The following is a 13,029-nucleotide window of genomic DNA, read 5'->3' on the forward strand; positions in this document are numbered from 1 at the left end:
ATATATATATATAATATGTGTGTGTGTGTGTTACGTAGAAACAAATTTCCACACCCTATATTTGCTGCCAATAAGATGTATTCATGCCAATATGGCTCATGCATAAAAGGACACCTTAGTCATGACACCTGGCAGTCACAAGAAGTCATTTTTCCTTGGGAAGTGACACCGTGCAAACATATTTGACAGCAAAATCATAGGCACAGTGAGACAAACACCATAAGTTAAATTCGAAGACCATACGTAATTCAGTTTAAATTTAGAATGGACGCATTACAAAACAAAGCAATGCTGACCCACCATTAAAGAACAGTTTCCACAATGGGAAAAGGCCATTCGGTGGCATTTCGGCTGTGAAGGTGGGCCTCTGACATTAAGGGCAAACAAAAATAAACGTTTGGCGATTCGGTAACAAAAATATGGTTAAAAATATAATTGAATTGAAGTCATTGTAAAGGGTGAATGCACCGACTCAGAGAGAGAGAGAGAGAGAGAGAGAGAGAGAGAGAGAGAGAGAGAGAGAGAGAGATCGCGTCACTATGACAGCCAAGTAGTACCTGGCATTCTACCGAATCTAAAAAGCTAGATGACTGAACAGGTCCAAAATGGGGTGTCAGTCTTTGGAAATGAGGACCTCTTGGTGTTGTCCATAACGGCGTGTTTCTCATGGCGACAGAAAGGCCTTTATTCCTGTTACCAGGGCTTTGGTATAATTTCATACATTTATTGTGACGTTTGGGCGACGATGTCTATCATGAACAGTTATAATGAACATTAGTAATCCAAGACTGTGAATCACTCTTTAACATCACAGTGTACGCAATAATATTACGTACACAAACAAAAGTACAAATTTATCTATCAACTCATAGTATTGATGAGAGCGGGTTCAGAGAAAACCAAGATGGCTATCATTAGTGCGTTCATCCCCTAACTGCTGCACGCTACATCACAGAAAATATAAACTACGTACACATGCCTACTGATCACTGCATGCCCAAACCATCATAACTATTAGACAAGTACTCCAACAATGCGATTACTTGTTTACTGTCCTATTTTCTTTTTAAAATTCACCTCTCTCTCTCTCTCTCTCTCGCTCTCTATATAATCTCTGCAATATACTACTTAGTCCTAAAGTTTTATGGTTTGCGAGACGTCATAAGCACTGAGATTGTTACCGTTACCTTCCAGTTGATTAAGCATTGGTTTTATTATTTTTTTTATTGTTGCATTATTTGCATGACTCACTTTTTTTTGCTTTCATGATACCTATGCAAAAATCCCCAAACCCCTTGTTACAGAGCAGCAAAAGCACATCCATACTTACGGGTTAGAACATCACAAAACATGGCATCTGCTGTCAGTTCAGTATAAAGTCCACCCTGAGGCCCAATGGGCAATGCGCCACTCATGTGAGGACAATTAACCTTTTAACAGATATCTAACAATCGACTGGGTGACTGGGCTTCGCTTCTTTCTACAAATTGTTTCTGTTTTTCGTTGATCGAATTCTATTCTTACCTTGATGTCACTTCTGACATCCTATGTGCATCTGCTTTTTGCTTTGCTTTCTTCTTTCATCACCAGAATATCTCATTTTTCCCCTTAGCTTCAAGTTGATTGACATCGCATTTACTACTGCTTTTAATCTTATTTTAAATTTGAAAACAAATGTTGAATAGCTTTGGAGTAACGCAAATTTCCACCAGAATAACAATTCCTTAAAAACAAAAATAAATTCTCGGTTCTAGTTTGTAGAAATGTAACACTGTCGTCAAGTAAACTGTTAAAATCACTACTTAACTAGAAAGTCATACAAGACATTGTGCAACAATTTGTCGGTCAATGCCGCACACAGGGCGGTAAATGGAGTGAAAAAAATTAATTAAATAGATAAAAAAAACCTCCACCCCTTTTTTGGCAATAATTCTTCAGGACATGTTTATTTAGATTAAAAATCGATAATGCCTCAAAATTCGGCGGTCGGTGCCCCCTTAAATATCCACTTCCCACCCACATTGCTTATCCATGAATCAAGTTTCGCTTTACTTACAGCCTCGCCTACTGGAAAACCTGATCGCTAATCCACAATGCACCGAATGATATAGAGGAAGACACTCATCAATTACAACACGCTACAAAGTCCACGGCTCAGTTTACTTTCAACCTGCATACTTCGGTAGTGATTCTCAATAATTTAAATATATTCCAACCCCTTCACTGACGTGTGAGTGCTTGTGTATCTTTGTGGGGTGGGGGGGGGGGGGGGTGGGGGGGGGGGGGGGGGGGGGGGGGGGGGGGGGGGGGGGGGGGGGGGGGGGGGGGGGGGGGGGGGGGGGGGGGGGGGGGGGGGGGGGGGGGGGGGGGGGGGGGGTGGGGGAGTGGCTAAACACAACCGACAGTATTAGCCATGACAAAAACACCACTTTACCCAAGTCTATCCGGATGATGTTTTTTTCTCTCCTGCTCAACATCAGAGGAAAAAATCACTTGCGTTTGATGACATCTCTGAATAACTACACCTTTAAAATATTGTCACTTTCCCGTGGTCAAAGCAGGACTAGATTTTCAGGCAACATCTGACTAATGGAAGAGAAAACAATCATAACTACCGTTTGTTATCCTCAAGGAAAACATGACATGAATTTTGAAAAAAAAAAAAACCACGGCATGAAAATCAACGATCAGAAAGCCACAATTACGTCAGGTTCTGAAATTGGTCTCTTCCTTGTTTATGCGCCTATCTATATATCTGAAATATGTACTCCAAAATACACAAACAAAACAAACTTCAAAGATTCAACCATTATTTTTGATATAATCATCTCGGCTCAGGTAAAGTTTTCTGATAATGAAACATTTTTGCTCTGTAACTTATTACTGTCTCAGTGACACGCTATACATTATCATAATTTTCATTAGAGAGAGAGAGAGAGAGAGAGAGAGAGAGAGAGAGAGAGAGAGAGAGAGAGAGAAAATTATTCAGTCCCTCAAAACTTTCCTGCTTGTGATCGGATTTTAAAAACAGGAATTCAAGGGAATGAGTATAATTCGCGCGAGTAATTTATGGAGCAGCAGACCAGTGCATAAATTCATCTTGAAAATTCATTACCTTTCCAAATATGACATTTATACGGATAAAATCTACCGAAAGATTCTCCTTTTGCGGCGGCGGAACGGAAGCCTATGGAGAGAGAGAGAGAGAGAGAGAGAGAGAGAGAGAGAGAGAGAGAGAGAAAGAGAGAGAGAGAGAGAGAGAGAGAGAACATTACAGGGTAAGAGGGCTAACTGAACCTGGGAGATAATTCCTTAGTTAGTGTCTTTTATGTTCAATTTTACGCACAAGAGACATTAAATCAACTTGAATCTGCAATTTATATGGAAAATCTGTTAGTATTGCTTTTGCCTCTGTCATTCTAAATATGATTTTCAAACGAACTGATCATATTTCACGTTCTCCATTATCTCCTATGGGAAACGAGTCGGCCCTTTTAAAACATACTTCAATCGTTACCAAAGAATACTTTGTGTCAAGGTTCCGTCGTTAGACTAAGCCAGCCTTGTGCGTGCACGGGCTCTTGCTTCTCACCAGCCCGTAACAAAAGGCAAGGTTGGATGATTCAAATTTATCAGAGTTAAATACCATCCTATTTACCTCTGCCCAATCATATACTTTGTTAAGGTCTCTTTGTAGAGCGTTCCTATCTTCATCACAAGTAATTTCTCTACTTATTCTTGTGTCATCTGCGAAACTACTCACTACCGAATCCTTCACATTATTGTCTATTGTCTTCAATCATAATAACAAACAGTATTGCAGCTAACACCGTACCTTGCGGCACACCGGATATTACCTTGACTTCATCCGATTTCTCGTCGTTTGCAATAACTATCTGTTTTCTGTTGTGTAAAAATTCTTTTAACCATCTTCCTACTTTATCCACGATATTGTGTTTCTAATTTCTTCGCTAATATATTATGGTCTACTTTATCAAAAGCTTTTGCAAAGTCTAAATAAACCACATCTGTTTCATTTCCGCTTTTCATATTTTTGAATATGTTCTCACGGTGGACTAACAGTTGGGTTTGTGTACTTTTTCCGGGTAACGAAACCATGTTGTCCTTTATTAAACAAATTATTTTTTATTAAATATTTCATAATATTTTTCTTCATTACCCTTTCATACACTTTCATAATATGTGATGTTAGACTCACAGGTCTATAATTACTTGCCTCTAGTCTTGATCCACTTTTGAAAGTAGGGGTAATATATGCTAATTTGTGCTCATCATAAATCTTGCCTGTATCTACACTTTGTCTTAATAATATTGCAAGTGGCTTTGCGATAGAATGAACTACTTTCTTTAACAAAATAGCAGGAATTCCATCAGGTCCCTGCAGCAGCTCCATTTTTAATTTCATAATAGCCTGCACAATATCAGCTTTCATTATCTCTGTCAGCTAAATATTCACTATTTTCATCCCTTACTTCTATATCATTATCTTCTTATCTTTCTAGGGGTGAATTCTCTCTTATATCGTTCTGGCCAGTATGTTTGCAAATTTCCTTTTTTTTTTTTTCATTCGTTAATCTCCCTTCAATTCTCAGAGGGCCTATTTCTATTCTTCTTTTATTCATCTTCTTCGCATATGAGTATAATAGCTTGGGGTTTTGCTTGATATTTAATAGGGTTTTTTCTTCCAAGTCCCGTTTTTCATTTTCTTTTGATTGTATAATCTTTTGTTTCTGCATTTTCTATCTTACTTTTTAGTTCTATAACTTTCCATGCATTTTTTTCTTTTGCAAGACCTTTTTTCCACTTTCTGATTTTCTGGAACAAGATCCTTCTGTCTCTTGGTATGCATGAATGATGTTTACTTTTCTTCTTCGGTATATTTTTCCACTATTTTCTCCAATATTTTGTATATATCTCCGTATTTACCGTTATGTCATCACTTACGAAATGTTATCCCAATCTTTGTTTAATTCTTCATTAATTTCTGACCATTTTATATTTTTACTGTAGAAGTTGTATTTTCCATATCCTTCCCACTTTTTCATTTCTTGCTTATCTCTATTTTCACTTGCTTTGGAATGAACTGTTAATTCTATGACATTATGGTCTGAAATATTCGCATTATAAACTATTATTTCTTTAACATAATTCATCTCGTTCACAAATACTAGGTCTAAAAAAGTATTTTCCTTTCTTGTTGGCAGGTGATTTATTTGTTGAATGAATGTTGTATTCTAGTAGCATTATCTAATAGCTTTTCAAATTGCCTCTTATCTTCTGCACTACTATTACTCTCTTTTTTCTATGTATAAGTACAACCACAATCTCCTATTCGTTCTTTCCATTCTACGAAAGAAAGTTGAAGTCACCAGATAGGAAAAGAATAGTCCCAGTCCTTGTGATTTCTACATATATCATCCAATTTTTCAATTATTAAGTCAAACTCTTTAGTATTAGGAGGTCTATATATTACTATGTTCATCAATTTTTCAGATTCAAATTCTACCGCTATTAGTTCACATTCTGAGTTACTATATTTCTCATATATTTTTTTCCTTGTTTTTTGTCTTTCCCATATATTGCGGTTCCCCCTTGATTCCTATTTTTTCTATCTGATCTATAAGTTTGGAACCCTTTTATTTGATCATCATTCCCAGTCTCTTGGGAATACCAGGTTTCACTTATATTCATTATATCTATTTTCTTTTTCATTTTGGGTTAGTTCTTCTAAGTACTCTATTTTTCTTTTTGAGTTACTCGTAACTAAACCCTGCGCATTCATCACTATGATGGTTTGCGTGTTTCTCCTTCATTTAATACTGGTAGTAATAAGGATTTTCCCATGTCTCTTTCCTGTTCTGGTATGTTGTTCTTTTTTCATTTCCAGAAATTCTGACATTAAAAAATCCAACTTTTCCCTAATCTTGCTCTTCCTTTCCATCATAATTATTCATTTTGTGTCTGAATCTGCAATTTTCTCCGTTTCTGCAATATCCTCTTGCATAATAATACAGTTATTATCTCTTGAGTAGAATTTCGGAGCTGATGCTTTGAAATTTTTTGCTGACACCTCTGCATATCTCATTGGTGGTTTGCTTTTCTCTTTTACCCTGGATATTCTTGATTTTCTTCTCTTTTATTTGTTTCATTTGCTTTTTTAAAAGTTTGGATTTTATTACTTGGTTGGTTATTTATTTTGATTATGCTTCAATGGGCTTACAATGGTTGCATATATTTGCATTTTTTGTCCGACTTACATCCTTTTCCTTCTTTTAGGTTTTTTACATATTTTTGGATGCAGATCTCTGCAATCATCCCCATATCCATCTAAGTATGCACATTTACCATATATTTCATAGTTTTGACATATCTTAGGATGTTTGTAGTAACATCTTTCTCCAAATCTGCAATTCCCTCTTTTCAAAAGGTTGCAGATTTTGTCTTTCTTGTCTATTTTTTCCTCTTTCCCGTCATTGTATAGATCTGGGTAGAGCCTCTTCGGGATTTGCTTTTCTGTTGTCATATCGTATTTATTTCTTCGTAGGTATCTGCTTTATTGCCTCATATGTAGTATCAATGAGTATCTCTGCATCCATACTTTTATCTTGTTCTTTGTTTTCCTTCTGTCATTTCATGTCTTTCAGTTTACTTCTCTTCCGTTTTCCTCTTCTTCTTTTTCTTCTTCTTCTTCCTCTTCTCTTCTTCTTCATCCTCAACTATTTGTACATTCAATCTTGATTTAATAACATTGTCTATCCATGATATGGAGAGAGAGAGAGAGAGAGAGAGAGAGAGAGAGAGAGAGAGAGAGAGAGAGAGAGAGAGAGAGAACATTACAGGGAAAGGGGGCTAACTGAACCTGGGAGATAATTCCTTAATTAGTGTCTCTTATGTTCAATTTTACGCACACGAGACATTAAATCAGCTACTAAAGCGAGATCCGCGGTTGTGAAGCTGAGCATAATAAAATTGCACATTTCGACTTGGTAGAAAGTGAATTCCTGTCCCTTTAACCCAAGGGAGCCAGGTATTTCGGTTTTTATTGAATTGCGATTTTTGTTCCTGGCCTACTGATTCACGTAGTACCTGAAACTTAACACATTCAAGAAGACTCGGTCCAAGTGGATTCACCCAACTAATGAATTCAAATCATCGCAGCAAAGTTCAGAAGCCAAGCAACTGTGCAAGCAGGAAATCCTGAAATCCTCGCGTCGACCATTCAATGACAGGATTAACTATGGACATCCTTCTCATTTTACTATATTTATCAATGAATACATAAATCTATACGATTTTATCAAGAGTACGCAACCTACAAGTAAACATCATGAGGTAAAGCAATGATTTGCAATCAGTGAATAAATGTAAAAAGGCTTTAATTTCCTTTTATTCTGAAGATCAACCAGTGGCTGGACTTGGAAGATGCACAGAGGAGTTACGTGCAAGTGGCAATGGGTTACACTGAAGCGTCCACATCAAAGTGAGTGAATTGGATTCATACGTAGATTACAGAGATAAAACCCTATTGTCTAATGCACTAATTAGTAATCAATGAAAAGACAACCCACGAACATCAGAAGAAACCAAGACAAAATTTTCGAACGTTCCTCAGTGGAAAGAAATATCCACTGCAGTTACAGACTGCAGAAAAAATCGTCAACCTTCTAATACAATAAATGATTTCTTCTTCAGTCATTCTCTGCAGCAGCAACAACAAAACTTACAAAAACACGAGGCCCACCTACTACCTTGCTGTATACTAGCGAGCATATTATGATTGCAATGTTTATTCAGGAACTCCCACTGTGGCTTTCACTTGGTCCCTGGGGGTATGATTTGAGCACACTTGGATTACAGGGCATGGTTTGAACACAACTGGATCACAGGGCATGGTTTGAACACACTTGGATCACAGGGCATGGGTTGAACACACTTGGATCACAGGGCATGGTTTAAACACACTTGGATCATGGGCATGGTTTGAACACACTTGGATCACAGGGCATGGTTTGAACACACTTGGATCAAAATTACTCAGGGCATGATTTGAACACACTTGGATCACAGGGCATGGTTTGAACACACTTGGATCACGGCATGGTTTGAACACACTTGGATCAAAATTACTCAGGGCATGATTTGAACACACTTGGATCACAGGGCATGGTTTGAACACACTTGGATCAAAATTACTCAGGGCATGATTTGAACACACTTGGATCACAGGGCATGGTTTGAACACACTTGGATCACAGGGCATGGTTTGAACACACTTGGATCAAAATTACTCAGGGCATGATTTGAACACACTTGGATCAAAATTACTCAGGGCATGCTTTGAACACACTTGGATCAAAATTACTCAGGGCATGGTTTGAATACACTTGGATCATAATTACACAAGGGTGATTGTACATCAGAACGGCAAACTAGTCCTTTAGCTCTGGAGAACATGACTTGAGATAATTTCTAAACATTCATTAATAAGGATTCGCACATTACTGTAGCCCCTTCTGGCCGCTGAGGACATGGTTTGAACAAACTTGAATCTGCAATTTATATGGAAACTCTGTTAGTACTGCTTTTGCCCCTGTCATTCTAAATATGATTTTCAAACGAACTGATCATATTTCACGTTTTCCATTATCTCCTATTGAAAACGAGTCGGCACTTTTAAAACATACTTCAATCGTTACCAAAGAATACTTTGTGTCAAGGTTCCGTCGTTAGATTAAGCTAGCCTTGTGCGTGCACGGGCTCTTGCTTCTCACCAGCCCGTAACAAAAGGCAAGGTTGGATGAGATTCATCCAGTGGTTCTGAGAAAGTCGGAAGGTGAAAAGCTTACGCAAGGAACACGCTGATACATAAAAAAGGAGTCTTTGATCTAAAAATCTCAACCATTTTCGCTTTAGACGAACTAATAGCATCTGATTTGACATGCAAAACCTCCAAATATGAGGAGGAGGGGAGGTAGGAGGATGGAGGTAGGGAGGAGAGAGAGGAAGAGAGGAGAGAGGAGAGAGAGAGAGAGAGAGAGAGAGAGAGAGAGAGAGAAATTGTGGGTTAAATTTACTTTAAGCCCCGAGTTCGACGTTTAATAATCCAGTCTAATTAATGATCAATTCCACAAAATTAACTCCATTTGACAGAAGGGCACCTTAGAGAACTAATCCTGTCAATGACTAGTTAAAGTTAATTAATCTGGGAGGAAGGAAAGGGACAGGAGACACCAGGGAGAGGACGAGGAATAAGAAAGCAATAATTAAGGTAACGAGATAAAGAAGAGACACTCAGACAGAAAAGGCCGCACGGACACAATTGAAAGGAAGAAAAGATGTGTACAAAAATAATGTTTTAAAATATCTCCTGCGGAGACCGATGTGATGGACAGCCAATTACTGTTGTAAGTAGGGAGACAATCTCCAGTCTTACAGGGTCCGCAGGACATCGATAAAACTATAGGAAGTCTGTACGGGAAAAACGTAAAGATAACCCACAGGGAGGCGAAAGATCACTTTAGAAAAGAGAAAACGCTTACTTGTATCGCGCAATACAGAATTAGGGGGATAATTCCAACCTTTCTTTATGTAAAATGGCTTTCAAAAATTACAATAAGTTTCTAAATCTATACAACTCATAACAGTATTAAAATGAGTAAGCTTCAATCGATTCTACAGTAAATTCCATCTTCGCTTGACTATGTACTGTATCAAGATGACATTACAAACTTTATATTTCTGGGAATTTATATATTGTTCACTACAAAGTCTCTCTCTCTCTCTCTCTCTCTCTCTCTCTCTCTCTCCATATTTCTCAGTTATACATACTCTTTCCTAACAGTCTGTTTATTCGAACTTTGTTCTTGGCTCAATCTCATCCTCGTCTCTTTTCACGTTGTTCAACGGCAATATCAGAGCGTCACACATCAGCTTTAGTCATGACTACTTTTGGTACACCGATTTACTGCCTGAATCTCTGCCCCTCATTATTTGTCTGTCTACCTGGTCTATTCTACATTTCCGCTTTTTTCCTTCGACAGTTAGCCTGTCTGTCAATGTAACTATCGTTTATACCAAGCGCTCTCTCTCTCTCTCTCTCTCTCCTCCTCTCCTCTTCTCCTCTCCTCTCTCTCTCTCTCTCTCTCTCTCTCTCTCCTCTCTCTTCTCCTCCACGTGTATTGCTCACCTCCACCCATCCTCAGTACATGTGTCACGACGCTGGCCAGGTCGCACACACCTGGAAAGAGACAAAAGACAAAACAATTAAAAATCATACATTTCTCAAAACACAAAAGCAAGGACAATGCATTGTATTAATTAAGATCACAAAAATCTACAAGATATATATATATATATGCAGTCTGTGTATGTGATCAAGAAGCAAAGCAGCAATTAGATTGCATTCTCTGGCATGTCAAGTTCTCGGGTGTGCATTGGAGTACAAAAATCTACGGAAACACACTCCCACTTCAATACACCAATGGCATGTTGGACATCGGTTTCCGGTAACAGCAGAGTTTGGGGGGCACTAAAATGTCGAGGATTGGGCAAGGATTAGCCCCCAGTGAGCGTGTGTAAAATGAGACTGATCCAGGACTGCAACTTTACAGAAAGTGCATGGGATCGCATGATGGCAGAATAAGGAAGGGACGAGCGAGAGAGAGAAGGCGGGAAAAGGCCGTTGAGAAATTGAAGGGGGATCCCAATACACAGAGGAGGACCAAAAGCAAGAGAAACAAAACACACACACACAGAATTTGAATTAATTTGTGATAAAACATGTCTCGACAAAGCTAGAAAAAAAAAAAAACGAACAAAGCTAAAAAAAAAAATTGCGTAGGTGATAAAACCTGTTGGTTCAAATCTTCAAGGATCTTAATCTGAAGACACTCAGGGAAGTGAACACAGAACCTTCACGTCTATTTCAGAAGACGCCCACTTCAGTCATGTAAAAGGTAATACCAATTATAACAGTCTCATTCAAATGTAATGGCAATCCACCCTTCGTTATCATTAGCAGTTGATTCACGAAATAAAATTGCTAGACACCGCGACAGAGACCCAAATTCCATTCACTCGGGATGCTCTGCAATCTTTGTCCTACCATTTTTACCTTCCAGTGTATATATATATATATATATATATATATATTATATATATATATATATATATATATATAGAGAGAGAGAGAGAGAGATGAGAGAGAGAGAGAGAGAGAGAGGACCTTACAAGACCTTACAGACCTTACAGTTCGTTCGGGTTGCCCCAGGTCCCTCAGTGTGAGGCGCCTCTAATGTCTACCAGAGAGTTGCTAGTACATCTTCCGGTATATTTTGCATCTTCCAATCTTGGATGGTCTGGGATGCAGTTAGATATTTGTCGAGCTTATTCTTAAACACATCTACGCTCACTCCTGATATCCTCAGATGAGCTGGCAACGCATTGAATAGACGCTGCATTATCGATGCTGGTGCGTAGTGGATTAATGTCCTGTGTGCTTTCCTTATTTTTCTGGTATAGTTTTTGGGCACTATTAATCTACCTCTGCTTGCTCTTTCTGATATTTTTTTAGTTCCATGATATTTTCTGTTATTCCTTCTATCTGTTTCCATGCCTGAATTATCATGTAGCGTTCTCTTCTCCTTTCTAGACTATATAATTTTAAGGATTGTAGTCTTTCCCCAGTAGTCTAGGTCCTTAACTTCTTCTATTCTAGCTGTAAAGGACCTTTGTACACTCTCTATTTGTGCAATATCCTTTTGATAGTGTGGGTACCATATCATATTGCAATATTCAAGTGGACTACGAACATATGTTTTATAAAGCATAATCATGTGTTCAGAGAGAGAGAGAGAGAGAGAGAGAGAGAGAGAGAGAGAGAGAGAGAGAGAGATAACACTTACAGAATTGTTTTGTCCATTAATACAATTAACAAGAGAACCTCGATTAAACTGGCGGAGATATTTATTCAAGAAAAATTTCGTACAATGACCGGACAAGTGTCATCTAAAACATAACTTTAAACTCATAGATCAATTATCTAAAACTGGCGTAATATATTGTAAATTTGCGACTTTGGATGAAAAAAAAAAACAAAAAAACAAAAAAACAATATGGAGGAAGGGGTTTACATATGTGACCTAGATCAGCGGTCGCCAACCGGTTGTTCGTGAAAAACTTTTGATGGTCAGCAGAAAAATTGGGACATTATTTTAATTTTTATGTTTTCCTAATCATTTTCAGGCAACCCTGATACAAATTGCACAGAAGACAGAGCCCAGTGTTGCCAATTTAGAATTGTTAATGCTAGATTTAGCATTAAAAATTTGGATCTCGTCTCCAAATAATAGCAGCTGGCCGTCTTGTAGTAACGTAATTGGAGCTAAAAATGAACAAACTTATTTGAAACAAGCAGGAACAAATATCACGCTAAAATGTTTAATTCTTAAACAAACTTCAAAATGTAATTTTTTTTTTAATAATTAAACTATAACTTCGTTGTATTTAATAGGTGCATTTCATATTACTAAAATAATAGTTTTCTGATTATTGTCATATAAATGTATTTGCCTTAAAAAAAAATACATTAGTGGTCTGCCAAATTTAAAATTATTCATTAGTGGTCCATGAAGTTCAAAAGGTTGGGGACCGCTGACCTAGATCATAACGATTTGATAAAACTGTTGACAGCTTCCCTCAGTACCAATTTGTTTAATTGGGCGCGGGGTGGGGGGTGGGGAAGAAATTACATAAAAAAAAAAAGTGGTTATGGGTTCGAGTCTTTCGCCGACCTCACTAACATAACTATGTAGTGGTTGGACACGGAAGAGGTTATTTAAACTGAATACAGGAACTTAAAACATCATCAGATGGGTAAGATAAGTGGATGACATCCTGATCGTTTACACGGGAGAAAGGGAAGACATACACACGTTCTTAGAAAACATAAATAAACGAAATGAACAAATCAAAGTCACGATAGAAGAAAAAAGGAGGGAGACATTCCTT

General features: G+C 37.8%; 1 protein-coding gene across 4 annotated transcripts in view; it reads right to left on the reverse strand.

The window, feature by feature from the left end:
- Positions 1-13,029, reverse strand: part of LOC135202557 (uncharacterized) — a 536,989-nt gene that overhangs the window by 26,111 nt on the left and 497,849 nt on the right. For 2 of the 4 annotated variants that reach the window (XM_064232036.1, XM_064232035.1), the window contains one exon: positions 10,208-10,258. The exons of the other annotated variants lie outside the window; for them this stretch is intronic. In XM_064232036.1, coding sequence (XP_064088106.1) covers positions 10,208-10,258 — 51 coding nt within the window. The remainder of the gene's footprint in view (positions 1-10,207; positions 10,259-13,029) is intronic. 4 annotated transcript variants of the gene reach the window in all.

The sequence above is a fragment of the Macrobrachium nipponense genome, chromosome 30 (assembly GCF_015104395.2).
Source record: "Macrobrachium nipponense isolate FS-2020 chromosome 30, ASM1510439v2, whole genome shotgun sequence".
Classification (NCBI taxonomy): Eukaryota; Metazoa; Arthropoda; class Malacostraca; order Decapoda; family Palaemonidae; genus Macrobrachium; species Macrobrachium nipponense.